The sequence below is a fragment of the Sorex fumeus genome, unplaced genomic scaffold (genome assembly GCF_029834395.1).
Source record: "Sorex fumeus unplaced genomic scaffold, SorFum_2.1 ptg000098l, whole genome shotgun sequence".
Classification (NCBI taxonomy): Eukaryota; Metazoa; Chordata; class Mammalia; order Eulipotyphla; family Soricidae; genus Sorex; species Sorex fumeus.
The window spans coordinates 28306401-28334017 of NW_026606155.1; the positions used below are offsets into that span (position 1 = coordinate 28306401).

Consider the following 27617-nt stretch of genomic DNA (forward strand, 5'->3'; position numbering starts at 1 on the left):
TTAACAATACCAAACCAGTCCTTCCCATAATTTTGACATGTAGAAAAAAAGTGATTTTAATTTAAGAGATACAAATATATATAAGGATAGCATAATAATGACCTTCTTGAAGAATTTCATTAGTCTTATTAGTAGACAAGAACAATAATTCAAAATTATTAAAAGTGATGAAAAGTTTATTTTAATGCTATGTTTTTCTTTTTGAGATATCAAATGTAGGCTAATTTAATACATAATCCCTGTCATTCACCTTTGGGTAGCTGAAAAGTTTTCTAAAAAAAAATTATAGATTACAAATGGACCAACAGTGTACAAAAATACATCAACTCATTGGAAAGTAATAATTTTCAATAGTTATTTTTCCTGGTTTTACTTTAAAATCAGTTTAAGCTCTCTTAAATTTTCCCCTCCAGAGAAAATACAACTGTTTGCTTCCTCCAATTAAAATAGATATTTTTCCTATTTTAGTACCAACACATACAATCAGCTATTTCTACAAAAGGCCAAGAATAAGGCTGTCTAAAAAGGAAATGCTCTCCTAATCTCTGTGTGTGTGTGTGTGTGTGTGTGTGTGTGTGTGTGTGTGTGTGTGTGTGTGTGTGTAGGGGGGCACAGGGCGAAGGGAAGAGTGTTATATATGGCTGTCCTTAAGGCTTATTCCTGGCTGTGGTCAGGGATTATTCCTGACGGTTCTGAGGACTGATGCTTAGTGTGCAAGGTAATTTGCCATACCCACTGTTTTTTAATTTTGTTTTCATTTTTATTGGCCACAGTCGTGTGGCTCAGGGATTACTCTTGGCAGTATGCGATTATGGGGCTCTGCTGTGTGCTATGCAAAGCACTGGACCCACTGTACTCTATTGCTCTGGCCCCGATGCCTTACCTACTGCACTCTTTCTCTGGCCCCTTCTAGTCTTGTGCTTTTTTCCAGTTATACTACTTTTTACTACTTTACTTCAAAGTCTAAACTCCATTTTCATTTTTATACAAATTTTAAAATTACAAGAATAGTTAGTGTTAAACGTATTAGCAGATTAGAAAAAAAAGAGTACCCAAAAGAAGGAAATAAAAGTAACATTAACAGAGATTAAGAGATAATCATTAGAGATTCTAGAGATAATCATTTGATATATATCTTCCGGTACTTTAAGATTAACAATTTGATTTTTTTAAATGAGAAAAAAATTGATCAGATTTCATACATAAAAATGGCCATGAATATTCAATATCTAGTTATTAAAGAAGTTCAAATCAAAATAAGTCACTATTATACCTATAATAAAATGGTAATAAGCAGAACACAACCCAAATGTCAATCCATACACAAATGAATAAACAGATTGTGGGATATTTAATGGAATACAACTCAACAAGTTACAATTATTGATACATGTTAATACAGAAATGAAATTGAAAAATTGAGCAAAAGAAGTTAGATACAGGAGACTACAAAATAATCTTATTTCATGTATATGAAATTTCAGAAAAAGGCAAATTTGTAAAAATAGAAAACAGATCAACTGACAACTTGCATGCCTCTTTGTAACTGTAATGGTGGACTACATGATATACACAACAAATATAGACTACAATATAATGAACCAATTTTATATAAGTATAAACTATATCTCAATAAATTTGATTAACAAATTAACCTCATTTTGAGGAAAATCTCTGTACTTTGCGTATATCTTTCCATTTACTTTTACCAAAATTGCATCACACTATACTTTTATAACAATATTTTACAAATATTTAAGTGATGCTAATTATTAAAATCATTAAATTTCCTTGTCATTAAATATCCTTTTGAATTTTGAAGAAATCATCTCCGTTTTTGTTGACTCTTTGTCACTTAACAGAATCAAGTTCAAGCTCCTTTTTAAAATTATTTTATGTTTTTAAATTTTGGGCCACACCTCAGAGATCACACCACAGATTGGTGCTGGAAATTGAACCTAGATTGATCATGGGCCAGGAAAGTGCCCTTCCAGATACACGATCTCCCTGGCCTAAGTCCAAGCTCTTTCTGTTGCATTCTTTTTTTTAAATGTTTTTGCTTTTGGGGTCACACCCAGCAACGCTCAGGGGTTACTCCTGGCTCTGCACTCAGGAATTACTCCTGGCAGTGCTTGGGGGACCATATGGAATGCTTGGAATTGAACCCAGGTCGGCTGCATGCAAGGCAAACGCCCTACCCGCTGTGCTATCACTCTAGCCCCATCTGTAGCATTCTTTTTCAGCACTTTACCTTGGTATTCCTCATTTCTTAACTATATTGGTATAGCCTTAAAGTGTTTAATGATATATACCATGTCATCTTCCCACAATGATTATAGCAGCCCATATGCTATTTTCCCAAATAATATGTAGTTGTTTTCTAGTATTTTCATGGTTTAACTGTAGTCCTATTAAACTGAACTCAATGAAGCTATAACTGTTATCTTCATAGCCAGCTTCTGGCAAAGTACAATACCAGGAAAAGAAAGTAAGTCATCTTGTACGACTCTTTTACCTTTACTCCCCATGTAGAGACAATATGTCCTATTAATTTTCTATTTCAGTAATTCTTCACGTCATACTCAATTGTTCTTGAACATCTTACATCTGAACAATCACAATAGCCTCCAATGTTATGAACCCATTCTGACCTTACAATGTTTCACAATGCTATTAGAATACTTTTAATATAGAATACATGTTTAAACCAATGTCTTGCTTAAAATTCTTCACTAGCTTTGCAATCACTTATTGAATTTCCTGGTGTAAATTTTTTATATTAATTTTTTAAAAATCTAAATAAGCAAATCACCAATCTATCCACCCACAAAAAAAGTTTGTATTTCTTTCAATCTCTTACAAGCATGTTTGTATGAGATGCTTGTTAGCCTGGGAGATTTACCAGTTTTTGCTTCATGTCCTTGCAATATCTTCAGAATTTGGTCAGATTTTGCATTCTTCTTTGATGGGCTAGTATGTACTTAAATGTGATGAACCTTAAGTCAAGGCTGCATTACAATGTACAGGTACAACTCTAGCAGGAGTCATTCACATTGTGCTTCTGACCAAGTTCATCACTTGTACTCATTCTAAGACTAGTCTCAGCATAAAGTCACTACTACCCACACACTGAATCACTTGTAATGCATATTAATTCTCAAGTAATATGTGAAAATATTAACAACTCTGAAACTAATATTCAAATTGTTATTATTTTTAGGTGGAGCTATTTTTTTTTCATTCTTTTCCCTCCTCAGGAGAGAGTTAATATTGTTGCAATGACCAGGGTTCATAAACATACCTGGCTGTGGTACTTCAACATTTACCTGGGATACTCACTGGCGGGGGGAGGGAGGTGGAAGGTGAGGTCACACATCAGGTTGCAATGCATGCACAATTGGCCATAGTATTCACCAAGGGTTGCTCTCTTTTAGTTATTATGTTTATACATGCACTTGCTGAGGATTACAATCTTTAGTTAAGACATACAAGTTACGGCTGCATGGGAGTCTTTAGGGGATGCTGCGATGTTTGCTCATGTGCTTGCTTGTGTTGGCCAAACTTTCTGGACCAACTTTTTTCATATTTCCACAACTTTAACTTCAAGTTAAGGGCTGCGGGTGGGGAAAATAGTGGTAAGGGGTTACACCCCTTTGTGGTGCTCGCACATATCTGTTATTTGGCTAGGATGCAGCCAGAATTTGTTTGAGTCAGCATCAAGGACTGCAGACAGCAAAGCTGCTGGCCAGGACTGTGCTTGGCATAAGGGCTAATATGAGGATTCGAACTCCTGACTATATGCTTACAAGGTAGGCATTTTAAATCTCTGCATTCTCCACCAAGTCCTCAAACCAGATCATTTTTAAAAGTCCCTTTCAACAATCTCTTTCTCTCCCAAAGTATCTGAAAGTGAGGGAGTTTGCTGGGGGATCAAAACCAGGACCTCTCACAGGTAAATCACTCTGAACTTTGAAAGCACTTACTCTTTAACTTTTTTCTAGTTCTTTGCCTCTTTAAACTCATACCTTTAAGGTATACTGCCTCCCTGATCTTTTCTTTTCGTTTTTACTTTTTGGGTCACACCCAGTGGTGCATAAATGTAGTTTATGAACATTCCTGGCTCTGCACTCAGGAATTACTCCTGGCAGTGCTCAGGGGAACATATGGGATGCTGGGGATCAAACCCAGGTCAGCCACATTCAAGGTAAACACCCTACCCACTGTACGATTACCCCAGCCCTCTCCAATCTTTCCTTAAAAAATATATATATACACACACACATATGTATGTATATACATTATATATACATATATGTATATACATTATATATACATATACTTAGAACTGCGATTTACAAAATTGTTCGTAGTTGAGATTTTAGGCATATAATAATATAATATTTCAACACCACCAATTCCACCACCAGTGTTCCCATATTCCATCCTTATCCCCAATGCCCAGCCCCCATCATCTGTGAACTTGACAGGCACATTTGAAAGCTTGCAAATGTGAAACCCTTGAAAGTTTCAGTGGCTGCAGCTGAGATTTCATGTTTTCACTGATGTTAAGTCTGTGTTTGGGATATATGGCTACCCAAACTCATCTGTATCACCAATATAACTGAAACCCTGATGCCTGTTTACCCATTACTTTCCATTCTCTTCTTCTCCTTTGACTTCTTTCCTCCTCTGTCCTTCTCCTCTCTAAATACTGGCGTCAGAAGTGATCTTGGCATTCCCCCTTTATTACAATACATTTCCTTATGCAGTATTCTATATGTCATTAAGTGAGGTCTTTCTTACCCTTTCTTTTCACCCTATGGCCTATGTCAACTTTAATAGAAACAATTCTGAACTCTCCTGTTTATCTCATTATTCTCTTTACCACTCATTGTTCTGAAAAACCAAAGACCCAGCTGGAAAACCTTCCTTCTAAAGATACAGGGAGGACTGATTTCAATAATTTTTATGTGTTTCTACCAACTCTGTACAATAAAATTACACTGTATTTATAATGTAAGATGACAATAATGTTTGTCATTTTTCTTTTAAAGTAATTTTGAGGAAAAAACATTAAAATCAAGTAAGCAAAACTATAAGGATAATTTAGTAACAATTTATTTACATATTTAACTTCAATGATGAGTATAAATACATTTTACGATTCTTTGAATAACATGTTTAAACTCTAATATTCTATCTAGGAATGTGTCCTTGGGTCACACTCGCACAGAACCTGGGCAAAACCACTTCTCAGCTACTCTTACACATAGGCTCTTTGTCCACCTTATGCATCTAAATTAAGACAATACCTCCCTTTGGGACCATTCTGTGCTAATATAGAAAGCAACTCCAAACCTGTTTTACAGGTATGTAGAGCTCTGAAACGTTTACCCTTACCACTAGCCCATTTTCTGCCTTGTTTACTGAAATACTATAAAAAAAAAACTTGATGGGTTTTCAATAATACTATTTCTAATGATTACCAGTATATGTCAACAAGGTGTTCAGAATACGTACCTCTTGTGCAAGATCTTGTGCATTGGAGATAAGAGGAAATGGAGGACTGGCCTTGTTCATGTGTACTGTGACAGCGTTGTGTATCTTAAATGCATTCTGGAAATCTTTATTTTGTACAAGTTGTAAAAGCAGTGAAATATCCTCCTGGCTCTGAGAATCTACCAAAGTATGTTGGATATGTTTAAGTGAAGAAAACAAGTCTTCCACTTCTAGTAGGAGAAGAAAAAGGTATTCAAAAATTAATTGCTTCTGTCTCAATTTAACATGTGTTTTAAGGTAAAAAATTTTTAACAAACTTTTCAAAACACATATTTACACATTTTTAAAAATGGTAAATCATGTCATTTTACTGTTTTTTTAAAGCTCTTAAAATTATACAATAAAAATTACATACTTTTATTTTAGATTATTTTAATATACTTTATGAATATACAAAAATATTATACTTGCATTTTCCCAAGATGCTTTCATTAAAACTCACTATAAAAGTGAACGAAAGGAGGAAAACAAAAAGGAACAGATTTTAAAATCACCAATAGTCCCATCACCTAGAAGCAACTGTTGTAAACTGCAGCTTTTCCTTTTCTTTTAACAGTACATTTTAAATTGTTTCCCCACATAGCCAAATAGACTTTAGAAAACATTATTACAGTATCAATATATTCAATGGCTAAAATATAACGTAAACCATTAAGAATGTTACATTGCACTGAATTTTTGCTTCTTTAGTAATAATAAACATTTCGGTACAAAATGTTCACTGCTGCATAAAAATTTGTCTAAAATTGTTTTCTTAACATAATCCTTGGAAATCACGGTCACGGTCCTCCCGTTGTTCATTGATTTGCTCGAGCAGGCCCAGTAACGTCTCCATCATGAGACTTGTTGTTACTGTGTTTTGGCATATCGAATACCTCACGGGTAGCTTGCCAGGCTCTGCCATGCGGGCGAGATACTCTCGGTAGCTTGCCGGGCTCTCCGAGACAGGCAGAGGAATCAAACTCGGGTCGGCCATGTTGGCCGCTTGTAAGGCAAACGCCCTACCGCTGTGCTATCATTCCAGCCCAATCCTTAGAAAGAGAATTTAAAAATAAGATTCTGACATTTTAAGTTCAAGAGCTTTTCATATATTTTACCAATATGTCCCAACATAGCAATGTTTGTAATATTCAACAGATTTTTTTTTCAAATCTTCAATTTCTTAAACAGGGTGACTAAAGTTAATTTTCTTAATTGCCAGGCATTTCTTTGCTGTCTCAAAAACTCATCTGAATGTAAGAGTCTCCTAAATTTTTATTTTGAGCTCTGGTATGTGTATGTATGCCTGTTATTATGTATGTATTGCTTACGTATTTTTCTGAGGAAGGGTTATCCCAAGATGTTTAAGAAACACTGATGGAAAGACAGAGCTCAAAGGGCCAGAGGCAATAGACTGCGTGCAAGAGCCCTGGTTCAATTCAAAGCACAGGCACATGGTCCCAGAACAACAAGAGATTGCCCTCCTAAGCAAGCACTGCTGGGTATGGGACTAAAACAAATGTCTTTCTCCCACCTCCACAACTGCATATGTGTGTACAGTTTGTCATAACTGTCGAAAATAGTTTTCAAATTTCTCTATGTATGTCCATATTGTATTTGTGAGAGCTCTTACAGTTATCAAGTCTAATGTGTTGAGTTTTCCCCCATCTTTTGCTGTGTGACTGCTTTAGCTTGTTTCTATGCTTATTATACCTTCATTCCTTAGGTCATTGAGGTCCTTAGGTTGTATTTACCTCCATTTCTTCTAATTTCCTATTATTTCTATTTCAACCACCACCATACGTGGCAAAAGAAAACCCCAAACAAAAAATCCAAAAAGACAAACCTAAAACAAAGCAAAATAGTAGTAGCTTAAAGGTTAGTTGTTAGTCTAGTTGTAAGGGCTATGTGAAAAACCAAGAGCATCATTTCTTCTTCCCACTGAGTAAAATCAACAAGCAACAGTCATAAACCATTTCCCTTATTTTGTCTCCTCAGCCCTAGGAAGATTAAAAAATTAAAAGGCAGGGAACTACAGACATAGTACACAGAATAAATTCCTTGTAAAAGAAAAAAAATGACTGCAACAAAAAGCAATCAACAAATATTGCTTTATCTGAAAATTCTATCTTCAAACAGCCAAGAGTTTAAAATCCTCAAGGAAGCTGAGGAATTTCCATCTCTGACAATCTTTCAAAACACTGGAGATAACCTCTACCCTGTACAAGCTTCACTTATTTTTTCTTATAGCTCCATTTGCCCATATGGAAACATACGTTTCTATAAATCTATTCTAGCATAATTTTTCTATTTCATTGCTTAATAATAAATTCTTTTAGCCTATCCTCATAAATTTCTAGATGCCAATAAACTTATCTTTGGAAGAAATCTTAAAAAAAGGTCTTTTTTCCCTCAAACTGTCCAGGCAAACTGTGTAAGTGAGAAACTTAATCTCTTTAGGTATAAGGAAACAGTATCTGTTTTCAGAATACTGAGATGCTAAATCAAGATGCAGTGAACAAATCTCTGCTTAACAGGAATAGTCCTTTTTCTCCTTGTCTTCCTCTTACATACAAAAAATTCTGATCTTGAATTTTGGTTTTCAGTGGAACTGGGGAACAATGAATTTACTCAAAATAATCAAAGCCAGAAAAAGATCCTAATACTTAATAACAAACTCGATTAACATCTTAAAAGCAAATACTACACAAGTAGTTAAACAAAGATAGTTTAGAGGAAAGAAAAACAAAACTCTTATCCCTGACTATGGTTAAAAGGACGAAAAACTTGAAACGGGAGAGACGGAAAGTATAAGGGCTGAAGTGCACCTTGCACTCAGCTGACCTGGATAGATCCCTGGCTGCATATGGCCCACTAAATAGCAGCAGAAGCAACTCCTGAGCGGAGTTTGGAGTAAAACCTGAGGGCCTGGACTAAGCCCTGAAATGAACACAACTATATGTATATGCAGCCCAATCCTATCCGACCCTGAGACACCTCAAAAAAAAAAAAAGAAAAACTGTTATCGGAGTAAAGACTATTCAACCAAATACAAAATCTACATGCTTTTCTCTAGAAAATGAAAGGAGTTTCTGGCATATTTTTAAAAAAAGTCTCAAATACTAAATCCCAGATAATTTTGTGCCATTTGGGGAAAACTAAAAAATGTGTTTGGTCCCAGTTATGACTTGATGTTATTGTTGTACAGTCCTATCTTTACTGCACTTTGTAGATAATTCATTCTTTCACAAACTGAAAATCTGTGGCAAGCCTACATTAAGAAATCTTAAGAAGTCCATGCTGGGGCTGGAGCGATAGCACAGCAGGTACAGTGTTTGCCTTGCACATGGCTGACCCGGGTTCGATTCCCAGCATCCCATATGGTCCCCTGAGCACCGCCAGGGGTAATTTCTAAGTGCAGAGCCAGGAGTGACCCCTGTTCATCTCCAGGTATGACCCAAAAAGAAAAAGGGGAAAAAAAAAAGTCTCATGCCATTTTTCAACGATATATGTTCACTTCATGTCTATACCACAGGCAAACATATAATGCTTTTTTTAGATAAAATGCTACTGTACATTTAAAGAGACTATAGTAAGGGTAAATATAATTCTACATGCACTGAAAAACCACAAATTTATGTTACTTCCTTTACTGTGATATATGCTTTATCACAGGGGACTGGAACTGAACCTACAACATCCCCCAGGTTTATCATGTATGTCAACTGACAAGCCACATCACAGCCCTGGGCCTTTCCATAGACAATGAGTGTGTTTGACTCCAGATAGTTGGTGATTTGTTATAATTAAAATTTTTTTTCTCAACCTAGTAAATACATACTTACTTGGAATAAAATATTTGTGAATAAATACAACATGCTTTAATATTTTCACTTTTTAGTTCTGAAAACACAGCTAAAATTTAAAAGATTTATAACTTATCAAAATAAAAATGTAGACACATAAACCCTCACACATTTCTGTTTAATATTAAACACAGAGCTACCCTATAATCCAGCAGTTCCACTCCTAAATCTCCAAAGAACTAAAAACATGTCTTAAAAAAAAAAAACAAAACTGTAAGTGAATGTTCCTAACAGTCAATAGGTAGAAAAACTCATAAATGTTCTATCAGCAAATGAAAAATGAAACAAAATACAGTGTATTAGTGGAATATTACTCAATCACTATAAAGAATCAAGTGCCGGTCCATGATATAGATAAATTTTGAAATATTATAAAAGTAAAGTAAAGTAAAGGCCCTCCCGTTGATCATCGATTTGCTCGAGCGGGCCCAGTAACGTCTCCATTGGAGACTTTGTTGTTACTGTGTCTGGCATATAGAATACATCACGGGGAGCTTGCCAGGCTCTGCCGTGCGGGCGAGATACTCTCGGTAGCTTGAAATATTATGGTACTTAAAAATAAGCCACATACACTGCATGATTCCACTTATTAAAATGGAATGAGCAAACACATAATGTAGACTGGGTTTGTCAGGGGTGTGGGAAAGGGAGAATAGGTTATGATTGCTAATGGATATATATAATTTATTTCAGTGTTACAGAAAACACTCAAATTATATAAAAGTAATGGTGAACACACAATATTCTCACAAAAATTTGAGTATACTGAAAGCTAACTGTATACTTCACAGGAGTATATTTTATAGTATGTGAAGTATATCTTAATAGGTTTCTACTTTTAAAAATGAAAGACGGTTAGATGATTTCCCTGATTACTACTGCACTTACAGATGTTTAGTTAAAACACATCCAGTGGGGAAGAAAATCCTCAAACAAATTTTTATATTTTTCAAACTTGGTTCTCAAATTAAGTACCGAGTGTATTTTAACACTTAACTTCAATTACCCTTGAACTTTCAGAAGTGATTAATAGCGAAATTGACACATTATGTCAAAGACTAAATGGTGTCGCAGTTATTTTTCTAGAGGTTTATGCATATTTAACAAAACAATACACTATATACACTTATAGGAATTTTTTAATCTTCTGTTAGAGATTTGTTTTAATTTTAGCAATTTGAATATTTTTTCAAATATTCTAACATTTGGTGCCAGAGCGATAGAGCAGTGGGTAGGGCGTTTGCCTTGCACAAGGCCAACCAGAGTTCAGTCCCTGGCTTCCCATGTGGTCCCCTGGGCACCGCCAGGAGTAGTTCCTAGAGCCAGGAGTAACCCTAGAACATTGCTGGGTATGACCCAAAAAGAAAAAAAAATATCCGAACATTTTAAACATTAAATCAGACCCAACAGTTCTAACCATTTTACTTCCAGTGGGGAAGAAAATCCTCAAACAAAAGTGTATGTGGAAAAACCTGCAGAAGTTGAGTGAAAATTCAACAGCAAAATAAGTAATTTTCAGTAGTTAAACTCAAAGGCTTATTGGAACTGTAATTCTGTTTGTTGGCTTTAAATAAACTGCATTTTAAAAAATTAAAAATAAATAAACTGCATTTTAAAAAACTACCCCAAAATCATAATACAGCAAAACTATAGTCCATTACATGATCAGTTAAAAATCAGATGTCAGAAAGGAATGGGAAGTGATATTTCATTTTACAATGTCAAATACAGGAATACTCTATTTTCTTTTCGTTTTGTTTTCTGTTTTTTGTTTTGGAGCCACACCCTGTTGCGCTCAGAGGCTATTTCTGGCTAGGCTTGGGGAACCATGGCATGCTGGATACTGAACCTGAATCTCAGGCATGCAAAGCATGCAAGGGACCTTTAAGTGATCTCTCTGGCCCAAGGAATAATTCTTGATAATAGTCTGAATATTCAGAAACATCTGGCAAAAACATATGCAGATACTAACTAAGACTGAAACATGCTATTAATATTATTAGCATATTTTACTTAGCCTATTTTTATACTTCTATTGGTGCGCATTAATATTTCTTTAACATTAGTGCAAATTTTCTAACCACAAATTACAAGAAAGTCAATAAATGGGCATGTGTGGGTGTTCGGGTGCACATACCTTTCCTAAGGTTTCTTTAAAGATGTAATAACCTGATAAATCAACAGATTTTCCTAGACCATTCCCTTTTAATATTCATCTACTGTATTTACTTGTCTATAATCATAGTCCAAACTTTTTACCTAAGACTTTAAAACCAAATAAAACCCACTAAATCTATACTCATGTCTGAAAATGTTTCTAAATCTACCTCAGCCCACTTTAACCAGTATTGTTCTTTTCTCTAAATTACTCAGAGGTAGTGTTTTTTCTTATAAGAAAAAAAAACCTAACATTTTATTTATAGTAAAGCAATGTTACCAATTTTAGGGAAAGTTTAGAGAAATTTTCCTTAGTACCAAAATTTTAGGGAAAGTTTCCTTAATATCAATATTCACTTGAAATAAAATTTCAACATTTTCTATTTTTCAGTAAGATTTTGGCTTACTTACTTAAACAAGTTAGTTCACTCTTCCTTAATATTTTCTACTAATCTATCCCTGTCACTTTTAGTATTATAATGTACCAAATAAATAAATATCTTTATTAAAAACTCTGAGACAAGTATCTAACTGTTTTGTTTACATTTTTAATCTTAAAAGACTATTTTCTCTACTCACAGATGTATCCTTTGGGAACTGAAGACTCGAGCTCAAAGAAATGACTTAGCTGTGGCATAATTTCCTCATTTAAAACACAGTTGCTGTTTCTGGCCTGAAAAGGGCTGTGAGAAGCTATCTTCTGGTATGTGTGTATTAATCAAAATACTGGCAGGAGACACATGCTACTTTAAAGAAATACTCCTGCTGTAGTTTGATGTGTTAGCAAATTGTGCACAGAAAAAATAATGCTTGGTACAAAGCTATTACCCTTCATTACAAAATGAAAATAAGTGTTTTCCAAACTGAAGATTCTTTAGGGGTGGAGTGAGCAGCTCATCTAGCAATGCTCAGGATTCCATGCAGTACTGGGGATCAAACCTGGGCCTCCAGCAGGCAAAAATATGTTCTAGTTTGCTGAGGTACTTCTCTTCAAATTTAAACTTTGACTGACAGTACAACTTTTAAAAATAAGTATGTAAAATAGCCTCAGTTCAAGGACTGCACAAAGATTTTTTTAAAACCACAGTGGATCACAAATTGGGAAGAACACACAGCTGTCCTCAATACATTCAAACACTGTCCTTTTCATACTTATAGAAAAGTTGGTCAAACAACATATAAACAAGAATTGGGAAAAGCTGAAAATCTAAGAGAAATGGACGCCAACCCATGTCTTTTAAACTTAGGCAAAAAACAAACAAAAGGTCTCATTAAGTGCATCTGATTTAAACGGTATTTGTTTCTTTACTGATACTACAGGAATAAACATATCAGATGGGTATTTTCCCCTCATATAAGAAAAGAAAATAAATGTTAATCTTAAAAGAAATTTAAACAGAAATACAGAAGAATCAGTCCAGCTGTGATAAGAACATATTACAGTGTTAATTTTTCTCAGTATTTATAAAATATTTTAGCAAAAAAATGATAAGAGGATCTGGGAATGTGGCTCAATGGTAGAACACATGCCTCTTAATATATAAAGGCTCTGGGTTCCATTTCTAATACCACAAGAAAATAAGAATAATAATGTAGTAACAATAATAATAATGAAATGAGAGAGGGTCAGCAAGAGGCATTAGAGAAATAGTTCTATTATAAAAAATTTTACAGCTGCACAGTATTCCATTGTGTAGGTGTACCAAAGTTTTTTTTAATCAGCTGTTTGTTTTCAAGCACTTGGGTTGTTTCCAGATTCTAGCTATTGTGAACAGTGCTGCAATGAACATATAGGAGAAGATGACATTTCTACTGTGCTTTTTTGTACCCTTGGTATATATTCCCAGAAGTGGTATTGCAGGGTCATATGGAAGCTCAATTTCTAGTTTTTGAAGGAATGTCCATATTGTTTTCCAAAAAGGCTGGACGAGTTTGCATTCCCACCAACAGTGAAAGAGTGTCCCTTTCTCCCCATCTCCACGCCAATACTGGTTGCTTTTGTTCTTTTGAATGTGTGCCAGTCTCTGTGGTATGAGATGTTTGATTCATTGTTTTGATTTGCATCTCCCTGACGATTAGCGATGTAGAGCATTTTTTCATGTGCCTTTTGGCCATTTGTGTTTCTTTTTGTCTCCTCTTACATCTTTCTAAGCAACTTTTTGTTTAGTGAAAACTACCTTGCAGTGGAAAATGGGCACTGGTGGAGGGATGGGTATTTGATCATTGTATAATTGAAATCCAAGCACAAAAATTTGTAACTCTACAACTGTACCTCATGGTGTTTCACTAATAAAAATAAAAAAAAAAAACTACCTTGCTTCACTAAATAAATACATTTTTAGTCATATGCAGCAGTTTCTTTCAAGTGAATAAAATTGATACCCTCTTGGGGGCTGGAGTGACAGCACAGCAGGTAGGGCGTTTGCCTTGCACGTGGCCAACCTGGGTTCGATTCTTCTGTCCCTCTCCAAGAGCCTGGCAAGCTAAAGAGTATCCCGCCCACATGGCAGAACCTGGCAAGCTACCCATGGCATATTCAATATGCCAAAAACAGTAACAAGTCTCACTTCGTGTTCCTGGAGCAAGCAGACACCATTGGGCTACACTAGCACGTGACAGGGATGAACGGAGACGTTACTCGAGACATTACCGCTCAAGCAAATCAATGACCAATGGTACAACAGTGACAATGATATATATGTGGCTCATATATATGACGCTCTGGGTTCCATCCCTAGCACAAGAAAATAAGAATAATGATGTAATAAACAATTTCCTCATGTAGCATTGTAGCACTGTCCTCCCGTTGTTCATTGATTTACTCCAGTGGGCCCAGTAACGTCTCCATTGTGAGACTTGTTACTGTGTTTGACATTTCAAATATGTCACAGGTAGCTTGCCAGGCTTTGCCGTGTGGGCGAGATACTCTCGTAGCTTGCTGGGCTCTCTGAGAGGGGCCGAGGTATTGAACTCAGGTCGGCCAAGTTGGCCACATGCAAGGCAAATGCCCTACCGCTGTGCTATCAAGGGTCAGTATGAGGCATCAGAGAATATACTTTTATTATAACAAAACTTTTAGGAAAAGAGAGCAAAAAATTCCTTCAGATACATTTTTTAAATTTCCATTTTCATCATAATTTTTTTTCCTTTTTGGATCACACCCAACTATGCACAGGGATTACTCCTGGCTCTGCACTCAGGAATTACTCCTGACGGTGCTCAGGGGACCATATAAGGATGCTGGGAATCAAACCTGGGTCGGCCGTGTGCAAGGCAAATGCCCTACCCGCTGTGCTATTGCTCCAGTCCCACATCATAATTAATTTTTGGTGGGTGATTTTGGTGGTGTCAGGGATCAAACTCATGGCTTCAAAATGCAAGTCAAGTACTTTTACCATTAAACTATATATCTGGCCCCATTTTCACCGTAACTAAAACATCTAATAAAAACTCTCATTCTACTAAAAAGTAAAAATGGCTCTCTTTTCATATCTATAATTAAATCACCCAGAAAACAAACAAAATAGGAGACTAACACCCAAGAATGGCTGAGATTAGTACCAGGAATTTTGCTCCATGGCTTGGAGGCCAGCCACACATGCTAGGGGAAAAGAGAGCTCAGATAGAGAAGGGAGCACCAAATAAAGGGTATTGGGAGGATCCTCCCAGGATGGGAGAAGCATGCTGAAAGTAGACTATAGACCAAACACTATTGCCACTCAATGCCTCTTTTGCAAACCACAACACCCAAAAGAAGAGAGAGAACAAAAGGGAATGCCCTGCCACAGAGGCAGAGTGGGATGGGGGAAAGGGGGGTGGGAGGGATACTGGGATCCGTACTGGTGGGAAATGGGCACTGGTGGAGGGATGGGTATTTGGTCATTGTATAATTGAAACCCAAGCACAAAAATTTGTAAGTCTACAACTGTACCTCATGGTGTCTCACTGATAAAAAAAAAAAAAAAGAAAAAAGAAAACAAACAAACAAAAAATACTTTGGGCTGGTAATATAGCAGGCAGGGCTCATTGCAGGTGACTATCCAGTTCAATCCCCATATCACAAATGGTGCCCTGAACCCCACCAGAAATGATCCCTGAGCACAGAGCCAGGAGTAAGCCCTGAGCACCGCTAGGTGTGGCCCCAAAAAACTAAAAAAAAAAAAAAAAAAAAAAAAAAAAAAAAAAAACCTCACTTATGTTAACCTTGTTTAAGGAAATAAAAATTAGTATGTAAGGCTACATACATTCCTCAATTTAGTTGGGCAAATTTCTAATACTAATTCAGTGATCACTTACAAGTGTGCATGAAGGGAATACAATAAATTTTACGATCAAATAAGTAATGGAAGAATGGAAGAATACATTTAACTGACAATGTCTCAGTGTCATATGATCTCACATATGATCTCTCTTGTGGATCATAATGCTTATTAGTATTCTAAAAACTTTAAGAAATCCTATAATAACCTGTTTAACTAATTTAACCCACTGTTTTCAAAATTTATTTAATCATATAACTTTTTTTGATTTGGGTTTTTCTTTGAGGGGGTGGGTGGGGGGAAAAGAAGGTAGAATTACACCCAGCAGTGTTCACCAGATAGTTATTAGCTCTCTGCTCAAGAATATATTCTGCTGGCACTCAGGGGATTATATGCAGTATAAGGCAAGCACCTTATCCCTATATTATCTCTCTGGTCATTCTTTTTATGTATATGATACCATGTGAATGGTAGCACTGTAGCACTGTAGCACTGTCCTCCCACTGTTCATCAATTTGCTCGAGCAGGCACCAGAAACATCTCACAACAAATTGTGAGACTTGTTGTTAATGTTTTTGGCATATCAAATACGTCAAGGGTAGCTTGCCAGGCTCTGCCATGCAGGCGAGATGCTCTTGGTAGCTCGCCGGGCTCTCCAAGAGGGGCGGAAGAATCAAACCCGGGTCAGCTGCATGCAAGGCAAATTGAGTCATTAATATTCAAAAATCAGAATAAAACTTGACGCCATAAATGTTAATTTTATTACTATTTTACAAATTTTAATCAGAAATTTTCAATCTGAAAATTGCTTTTCAGTAGTTTTGAAATAAAGATTTGAGTTTTAAAGAAAAAGTGAATTGCAAAGTTTTAAGTATTAGATCACATGTAAAAATATTTAATCCAAAGATCGTATCTCAAAAACATGTTGCAGTGACTGAACTTTTAAATTTAAACTTTATGCTCTACATATTAACAGTCAAGAATGATAGTTCTCTGGTCTTTCCAAGAAAAGAACTGATTTTGGACTAATTTCAAAATATTGCATTCTTTTATACTTCATCTTTCTTTTTGTTTTTTCAAGAAATAGCTTATTTTAATATTTTTTTAATTTCTAAAAAAGCCTTTTTAAAAAATTTTTTTTGAATAACCATGAGATACACAGTCACAAGGTTGTTCATGATTGGGTTTCAGTCAAACAATGTTTCAATACCTGTTCCTTCACCAGTGTACATCTCTCACCATCAATGTCCCAGGTTTCCTTCCCATCACCCGTCTTTCTTATATGAACTCTTTCCCATCATCCTTCTTTCTTATATGAATTTTTGACAAAGGGAAACAAAAATACATTTTTTTATCACTGTTATATTACTTACCTAATATTTTCACAGCATAATGAGGGCTTTCTAAGACAATTCCTTCTTCTGTATCAAATATAGGATTATCTATTCCAGTCTTTGGAGGAATTTGGGCTAGTTTCTTAAGTCTCATGGAGGAATTGAGGTCAAGTTCTTGTTTTTTCCCTTCTTCCTCTCGCCTACGTCTCATGTCTTCCTGTTGTTGCCGAATACGCTCCAATTGTGCACTTCGACGAACTGGCATCATCCTGGTGCCCAAATCTCCAGGGCAGTCAACAGCCATCTCTCGGTGCTTCTGATGTTCCTCTGGTGATGCAAGATCAACATTTTTTACTTCGCTGTCTGATTCCTCAGTAACGTGCCCATTCATATGGGATGTAGTCATGGTTATCTCTAAAAACCTGTATCACTTTTTAGAAATAAAAATTTCCTATATAGCCAATATCTTGATTCTGTAGTACAAAATCCATGTTACTTCAAAAAAATTTAAACTTCTCACATCAAATAATAATGCTATGGAAATGTATCCATGAAGGAAATCTAAGGGGAAAGATGAGGAAAAAAGTATAAGAATTACAATATATAAGTTTTACACACCCTACTCCCAATCTCCACACAACATAAAAACATCTCATAAGTTATAACACTGTTTTGCTATATAAAGTACCTTTTTCATTTTACAGATAAAAAATAAGATGACTCAACAGAAAAATACCCCTCAAGAATTTAAAGCAGTTTCATTTTACAACCAAGAAAAATGCTATTGAAAAGTTTAGCAAAACTGGAAAGAAAAATGGGGTTACTAGTTTAGAAAAGGTACAAAGACAGTTCAATCTTTGTAGTACTGTATGAACATAAGTACTTCATTGAGTTCAACTAGTATATACGAGATTAAAATAACTCCCTAGTTAACTACTAAAGAAAGCAGCCTATAGCTAAATCATTCTGGTGTGACTAACTTGAGATAACAGCAGTATCTTAGGAGACAATTCAATAGCTTATGACATGATGAACATACAAAAAAGAAACTTTTATTAGGGGCCAGGAGATGGCTGAAAGAGCTACAGTACATGGATGATGCACAGGGCCCTGGGGTTTGATCCTTGGCACCAGATGACCTCCTGAGCACCTCTGGTCATACTGGAGATGACCCCCCCACTCCAGCAAGGCTGGGGAGGTCCAAGTAAGGAGGGAAAAAATCTAGCAAAAGAAACTTTAATTAGAAGCTAAGGTAGCTACAGGACAAATCCACATTATAGTTAAGAAATTATCAGTCTCTAATTTATAAATGATCATATTAAAAAAGATATGTGAGGGCTAGAGTTTTTGATCCGTGGCACTGCACATAGTACCAGTTCCTCCAGTTTCATGAATTAAGACTACTGTTACTCTCTCTGATCTGTAGATTTATTTGGAAAATTTATTCACAGGATAGTTCTGAGTATTAAAATATGTATGCGAGTTTTAAAACTAAAAACATGTGCTTATGCTCTTAGTATTAATTTGACTGCTGTATTTTAAAATCTGTCAACATTTTAATGGATATTACTAACTTCTCACCAAACCACTTCTCAGCAAAATTGGTAGACTGTTTATATATATACATATATATATATACATACATATACATATATATCCACGTGGGCACAGCAAAGCGTAGCAAGCTTCCCGTGATGTATTCGATATGCCAAAACACAGTAACAAGTCTCACAATGGAGACGTTACTGGGCCCACTCGAACAAATTGATTAACAACAGGAGGAGAGTGACAGTGATGAACCCACGCACTGTATCTAATTAGTCTCCTTTTGCTCAAGACTTTAAAAATATTTATAATAATAAATCTACTTAACTCCTAGAGTTGAGCATCACTGCAGTAGTTTGGTTAGAGTTGCCAAGTAAGCAAAAGCAGAGTTTTTAGACAATATTCCTAAGGTCAGCCAATCTTCACTCAGCTTGTCAGGCTGCTTAATACACCGACCTAGACTACAGGAAAATCACTAGACCAATTATCATTAGAATTGTGTTTACATAAGAATTTTGGTAGATTTTCCTGACCTATGTCCAAATTTTAGCTTCGGTTTTTATAGTCATGTGGTTTTCGCATAAATACCTTGTTTATAATAAGACTGATTTCTCAGGTCTTAAAATGAGAGCTTTGAGAGGAATCATTAGATAATTCTTAAGTTACTGAAGGGGGCACTTGGAGTTTGAGAGCCACACCCAGCAGTGCTCAGGGGCTATTTCTATTTCTGCCTCTGTATAAACAACAACAAAAAGAACAATAACTATTCCATTAACTCATAGCCAAGTATTTTACACAGCATTCATTCAATTCAATTCACTGAAGTTGGTACAAATATGCCTGTCTTTTCTTTCTTTTGTTTTTTGGGCCACACCCGATTATGCTCAAGATTTACCCCTGGCTCTGTCAGTCTCAGGGATCTCTCCTGGCTCAGGGATCTCTCCTGGCTAAGGGAACCACATGGGGTACAGGGGATCGAATACAGGTCAGCTGCATGTAAGGCAAGGGCCCTACCCTCTGTATTATCTCTCTGGCCCCCAAATATGCCTTCTGTGAAGAACTGAATTAGGCTTTAAAGATAAATGGAGGAATAAGGAAGAGTTCATATGATGCTAATAAAGAAGAAAAATACAAGGTGTGGAAAAGTACAAATAAGGCTAATAGAATCAAACCACACAGTGGAATGATCAAATGATCACTCTGGACAATAACTGAGTGCAGAAAGGAGATAAAGTAATATTCATGATTACCTTTCAATACCTGTACTGCAACCCACAATGCCTGAAAAAGTGGGGGGGAGGAGGGAGAAAGAGAGAATGAGAGAGAGACAGAGAGAGAGAGAGAGGTCTGCCATGGAGACAGGCTGGATGGGGGGGGAGGGAAACTGGGGACACCGGTGGTGAGAAACATACAATGGTGAAGGGTTGGGTGTTGGAACATTGTATGATTGAAACCCAATCATGAACAACTTTCTTTCTAACTGGGTATTTCACAGTGATTCAATGGGGGTGGGGGGAGGAAAGGATTAAAAATAAAATAGTGGAAGGTATGGTTAGAAAGTTACAAACTTTCTAAGGATAATCATTTATATGTATTATTTAATACATATTAAAGGTAAAGGTAAAGGTAAAGGCCCTCCCGTTGATCGTCGATTTGCTCAAGCGGGCCCAGTAACGTCTCCATTGGAGACTTTGTTGTTACTGTGTTTGGCATATCGAATACTCTCGGTAGCTTGCCGGGCTCTCCGAGAGGGGCGGAGGAATCGAACTTGGGTCGGCCATGTTGGCCACTTGTAAGGCGAACGCCCTACCGCTGTGCTATCGCTCCGCCTGCAATATGTATTAATATGTATTTATCCGGTAAATACATATTAAACAAATAATATGTATTTATCCGGTAAAGCCCTCCCGTTGATCGTCGATTTGCTCGAGCAGGCCCAGTAACGTCTCCATTGGAGACTTTGTTGTTACTGTGTCTGGCATATCGAATACTCTCGGTAGCTTATCCGGTAAATACATATTAAACAAGTTCAATTCTCTAGGCAATAACAGAGCCATCTGAGATTTTAAAGAAATGATTCAAACTACCAAAATATACTAGCAGTACAGAAATCAATGTGTCCAGAATTAAATTAAGATTTTAATCTTGTCTTTTTGGTCCTCTTCCTCCACTCTCAATTCTAATTAGGGACACTATATTCAGTTATTTAAAACAAAACAATGTTTAAGAGAACTGGTCTCAGAATTGAACTGCCAAGGATCTAATCCTTATCTCCTTTTAAATCACAGCTCAAATATGCCCTTCCTAAAAACCCTCGTATGTCAGGAACTAGGTTTTCTCATCTTGGAATCATGGTACTGCCAGCACATTATCCATGCAAACAGAAGACTTCAAAATGTAAGCCCAAGGGGGTATGGTACTGCCAGCAGGTAAACCCGTACCTGAGGGGCAAATGCACCAGCAGCCTGATGGTGCCTTCAGACTTCCAGATACCCCAAAATTGCTGCTGTGCCTATAGCCAGACCCCAACAACTTGGGGCCAAGTTTACCAAGAAATTAAAAGGCCAAAAGTTAGGTATGTGGGAGACACACCCATAAACCACATCTGGCTCAGCTATATAAGCTCATTTACTGGCCTTATTTCAAGACCCATAAGTCTTGAAAGAGATCAAAAGATGCAGTTAGGTCCTGTAACGCAGAGGTAAGTGGGAACCCATGACTAAGAGCTCCAGGCTTGCTTGGACCAGGACTGGGTCTCTTCCCACCATGTTCCCAGTTTTCCAGTTGCTTGGGAGTCACACCTACAAACTGTCCCCGGTGCTATGTAATCTCATCAATGATAGCCAAGACCCAAAGACTATAAACTAGAGCTCCCAGAAGGGAGCGCCGAAGAATGTCCTGACCCCGCTGTCTTCACCAGGACACCTTGGAGAGGGGTGGGTTGATTTTCTCTCCCTGTCCCAAGCAGGACCCCGGCAGTCGAAAACCTCCAGAACCCAACCACTGTCATGCCCAAGGCCACTCTTCACATGCTCGGATAAGCCTCATCCAAGACGACGGGATGAACCTCACCAGAGAGCAGACTAGCAAGAAAACCCAGATATGTGGGAACCTGTGACTGAGATCTCCAAGCCCACTTGGATTGGGACTGAGCCTCCTCCCTCAGGTCCCCAATTTTCCAGTAGCTTGGCAGTCACACCCACAAACTGTCCCTGGTGCCATGTAATCTCATCAATGGCCAAGACCCAGAAACTATAAACTAAAGCTCCCAGAACAGAATGACACAGACTTTCCTGGACATTATATTCTATCCATAACAAACAATACAAAACAAATCATCTAGCATTAAAAAAAAAAGTAATGTGGAGTTCATACCCAATTCAATCAGCTTAATCAATGGCTGAATAAATAACAGTACTCCTACATTATTTAAAAAAAAAAGTAAACCCAGATAATAAGACTCCAGAAACACTCACTCATTAGGTGGATGGCAATGTCATTAACTAAAACTGAGAATACAAGAGAAAGAAAATTAATAAGGGGAAAAAATGGAAAGTGATGAATAATATATAGGTAAGCTTTGGATAGAATAATTTCAAGGCCATTACAGGTCACATAGGTAAATAACAGAATGATCAAGTAAGCAGAAATCTATCTTAACTCATCTGGTATTAGTAAAAGATAGGTAAGTAAGTATATAGGCAAATTTCTTCTTTGAGCGATAGCATAGTGGTAGCGAGTTTGCCTTGCACGCAGCCAACTGGGCCAACCATGGTTTGATTCCTCTGCCCCTGAGAGCCCGGCAAGCTACCGAGAGTATCCTGCCGGCACGGCAAAGCCTGGCAAACTACCTGTGACGTATTCGATATGCCAAACACAGTAACAACAAGTCTCACAATGGAGATGTTACTGGGCCCACTCTAGCAAATCAATGAACAATGGGAGGACAGGGCTATAGTGCTACTTCTTCTTTTTTTTTTTTTTTTGCTTTTTGGGTCACACCCGGCGATGCACAGGGGTTATTCCTGGCTCATGCGCTCAGGAATGACTCCTGGCGGTGCTCGGGGACCATATGGGATGCTGGGAATTGAACCCGGGTAGGGTGTGTGCAAGGCAAACGCCCTACCCGCTGTGCTATTGCTCCAGCCCCCAGTGCTACTTCTTTGTTCAGAACTTTTCATGACAGGGGTTATTCCTGGCTCATGTGCTCAGGAATGACTCTTGGCGGTGCTCGGGGACCATATGGGATTCTGGGAATTGAACCCGGGTAGGGTGTGTGCAAGCCAAATGCCCTACCTGCTGTGCTATCGCTCCAGCCCCCAGTGCTACTTCTTTGTTCAGAACTTTTCATGACTTTTATATTGCCTAGATTTATCGAAAGATAAATCTGTGCTAACTCCAACTCTTTTCATCTCTTGATTTTAATAGGGGCCATACCAGGGCCCAGTGATACCTGGGGTCAGGAGGCTGTGAGGCATGTGGTGCTGAGGAGCAACCCAGGGTGTCAGTTTGTGAAGAACTTCTAGAGTTACTTCTCTGGCCCTTTCTTTTCCTACTTTCCTGCATAAATCTTCTCATTTTTTCTCATTTTCCTCCCAAATTGTTTTTGTTCTTGTTCAAGTATCTTATGAAGAAAGAAATGTGTGGAATTTCTCTTATAAATTCTACCTTTAAGACCTATCATAAGTTCCTGTTTCTTTAATCATTCCAATACACCTGGCTTAAACAACAATCCCACACTATCTGACTGTATGACACTCCAAAAGACTACAGTGTTCACAAATTAATGAGCATGAAATATTCAGAAGGTCTTCCAAAATAAAAACAATTATTTTGTCTTCTATAGTTTTAGCTTTAAGATCATTATCAATATCATTACAATATTTAAATAGCTAGCTCATATACATATTCAATACATAACCAATGAACAATGATAAAGTCCTAGTACAAAGGAATTCACTTTCCCCATCCACAAAGAAAATTCTTTACTCACCTTTCAAAGCTCATAAAGGACTAAACTATAAATTAATTATGTGGCCAGAGACATACTACAGTGGGTAAGGCTCTTACCTGGGTTCAATCCCTGGCTCCCCATACAGTCCCCTGAGTCTACCACATATGTTCCCATCATATGTAAGTTCAGTCCATAGCACCACATATGGTCCCCTAAGTAGCACACCTCCAAGAATGATCCCTGAGTATAGAGCAGGGAGTACACTCTAAGCACTGCTTGTTGAGCACTCAAAATAACAACAATAAAAACCAAACAAAAAATTTTACATAAGTAAAAGAACACCATATGCAGATAGGGTAGTTAGAAGTTATTAACCGTGAGTACAGGAAAACACCCCAACCCTCTAATTACAATTTTTAAATATCTCAGAAATCCACATTTCAAATCTTCATTAAAATGCCAGGTTGTCTTGTCCTTCACGCCCTACCGAGATCATGAGTTGCCCCCCACGAACGGCTCTCCAGCATGGCCATGGCTCCAGAGGCAAAAGGACTTAGTCCAGAGCCTGGCAGCTTGCGGCAGAAAAGTGAATGGACCATGCGTTGATTCAAATGTTGACTTCAAACTAGTGTAAGAAAAAGGCTTTTTTTCCTTATATAAACTGCTATAGAAGAAGTGAATGAAAGAAATTCAAGTGAGCTTCAGTATGCACAATAATGGAGATCAGCTGACTGGAAATAGCTTGATGGTAGAGGCCTACTAAAATTCCATGCCATGAAAAACAACCACTTGTGTGAAGGATGGAGAACATGACAGGTAAGCAGGAGAACAATTCCTAAATTTAGTATCCTGATTTTTGGATAGCATGAAATGTAAATTACCTACTTCTTGAATACAAATATGGTCAGTTACAGTAATGCCCAAAATGCTCTACTTCTTTTTCAATTCTTCCCTTTCTCCTGCATATAATAACTTTTACCAGCAGTGGGGAATACCCATTTTAAGTGATCAGCATTCTTTTGACATTCTAAGAAGTTGTACTATTTGTTTCCATAGAAACAGCTTTGTCAGCTAACTCACTATTCCGTGCCAAGAATGGTGAAAAGAATTTACATTATGCAAATTGGAAAGACTGTCAATTATCCTCTTAGTTTCTATTCTCTGGTCTTTCACAGAAGTCAGCTAACTTTCTTACTCTATAAAACAGAAAAGTGAGACAATGAAGTGTAAAAGTCTCCAGTGTTTTCTACAGGGAAAAGCAATAGAGAAATTTAGTTCAATATACACTGCTTGTAATCATAAAAATACACCCTCTTCCAGATTCTTAGTGAACATCAACTAAAATCAACATAAATTTCCCCAAATCAATTACTAGAATTAAGGATAAATGGCTTAAAAGCTTCTTTAAAAGGGTGAGTTTGTAGATTTTTAAAATTATTATCATTTTTCCAAGAAATGGAAATCAAGGTCTCACACTTGCAAGGCAAGTGCTACACTACTGAACAATATTCCTGACCATAATTATTTTCTTAACTTTTATTTTACTGTATTTCAGGTAACATGGTTACAACAGTGTCAGTACTCATGCTTTTGGTATAAGAAGTTACTGCATGGGGGGGTAGGTGCAGCAGGTGGTGGGGAGTGGATGGTAGAGGGGTAAGGTACTTGCCTTGCATGCAACTAACCATGATTCAATCCCCCGCACAGTATATGGTCTCCCAAGCACTATCAGGAGTGATCTCTGGGCACAGAATCTCATTAAGTCGACAATACAAGGTGTGACCCCCAACAAAAAAAGGATACTGCACCTCCACCATCATCAAAATGTCATTGCCAAAGACCCTCCCCTCCATTTTTGTCCCTATATTTCTTCTTGCTTTCAAATTTGATTTACCTTTTTATAATAGTGCCATTATTATTCTAAATATCAGTGCTGCTACACCATGCCTAAACACCTAAATACCAAGGTCACTCCACCATTATCTCAAGGCCCCTTCCCTACCCCACAACCTTAGCATCTTCAGATTACAGTTTTACTGATCATACCTCAGGATTTGTTCCCACTGAAGAACCATATAGTCCCTTGCTTTGCTTCTTTATACTCTGCATTATACTCTCTTTATACTCTCATTACCCAGTGAGCCCGGCAAGCTACCGAGAGTATTCGATATGCCAGACACAGTAACAACAAAGTCTCCAATGGAGACGTTACTGGGCCCGCTCGAGCAAATCGACGATCAACGGGAGGGCCTTTACCCTTTACTTTACCTTTACCCAGTGAGATCACCTGCGTAATTATCTTTTCTTTCTGACTCATTTTACTTAGTATGTAAGTAAAAGTAAAGTAAAGGCCCTCCCGTTGTTCATCGATTTGCTCGAGCGGGCCCAGTAACATTGTGAGACTTGTTACTGTGTTTGGCATATTGAATACATCACGGGTAGCTTGCCAGGCTCTGCCGTGCGGGAGAGATACTCTCGGTAGCTTGCCGGGCTCTCCGAGAGGGGCGGAGGAATCGAACTCGGGTCGGCCATGTTGGCTGCGTGCAAGGCAAACGCCCTACCGCTGTGCTATCGCTCCAGTATGACTTCCTCTAATTAGTATGACTTCCTCTAATTCCATCCAAGTTGCAGCAAATTGGAAGATCTCCTCTTTTCCCATAATTGAAGAGTATCATATTGTACAATCTATAATATCACAATTTATTTAACCACCCAGCTCCTGGAAGTGTGCGGCCTCTTATTATCTCATTCTTAGTTTAGACAACCAGGCAGGCTACCGAATGTAACCTGCCCACATGGTAGAATCTGGCAAACTCCACATGGCATACTCAATATGCCAGATACCAGTAACACTGAAGGGTCTCATTCTCATAACCCTGAAAGAACCTTGAATATGGCACTTTTTAGAATCTCAGGGCTAGGACAAAGGAGACGTTACTGGTGCCTGCTTGAGGCAATTGATGAACAACAGGATGATCGTGATCCTATAATATCATTTTTTTTCTTTTTGGGTCACACCCGGTGATGCACAGTGATTACTCCTGTCTCTTCACTCAGAAATCACTCCTGGCGGTGCTCAGGGGACTAAATGGATGCTGGGAATCAAACCCGGGTCGGCCGCATGCAAGGCAAACGCCCTACCTGCTGTGCTATCGCTCCAGCCCCAATATCATTAATTTTTACTGATATTTTTTTATCTCCAGATTAAGGCACAAACAAACTCAGTTTTTATTTAACTGTAACTTCTGGATCAACTTTAAATATGAAGAGATTATAACCTCAAGAAAACATGAAGTTAATATCCACAACGATCCCCAAAGAATATGACATTCGGAAACGACTGTAATGCAGAAGAAACAATGACATCACTGAAGACAAAGACAGAATAGCATCCTAGCCTAACAGTGCTTTCTGGTAGGTAGAGTAATATAATAAAAAACAAAAATGAAACATAATAGAAGTGTTTGGAAAGAACAACAGCTAATAGTCAACGGAAGGCCCATTTTAGGAAGCAATGTCTGGAATAAGAAATGAGACCTAAATAGTTAAGAAAAAAAATTGAAACAAGGTATAGCCCTCGTGGCTTCTAAGCACCACCAGATAATGTAGCCCCAAGGATAGAGGACCTGAACATTTGAACCATCTCCCTAGGAGAGAAACTGAGGTTTCCTGAGTATTACTTTGGAGGCTAATTTAAAAAATAAAAAAAGTAATACTGGTGAAGGGATGGGTGTTAAAATACTACATGACTGAAACCCAATCATGAACAACTTTGTAACTGTGCATTTCAAGGTGATTTAATTTTAAAAAAGATAAAATAAAAACAACAGAGGAAGCAGTTTGATGGTTTCCAAGAGCTGGTAGTCGGAATCAGAGATGGGAGACAAAAGGAAACGACAGGGCTCGGAAATGCTTTGGGGGACACACCTGGCAGTGTTCAGGAACTACTACTCCTGTCTCAGTA

General features: G+C 37.5%; 1 protein-coding gene across 1 annotated transcript in view; it reads right to left on the reverse strand.

Annotated features, from left to right (window-relative positions):
- Positions 1-27617, reverse strand: part of PALS1 (protein associated with LIN7 1, MAGUK p55 family member) — an 85854-nt gene that overhangs the window by 34222 nt on the left and 24015 nt on the right. The window contains exons 2-3 of the mRNA XM_056133856.1: positions 17194-17715; positions 5521-5729 (exon numbers count right to left, since the gene is read on the reverse strand). Of these exons, the coding sequence (XP_055989831.1) occupies positions 5521-5729; positions 17194-17560 (576 nt within the window). The 5' untranslated portion in view covers positions 17561-17715. The remainder of the gene's footprint in view (positions 1-5520; positions 5730-17193; positions 17716-27617) is intronic.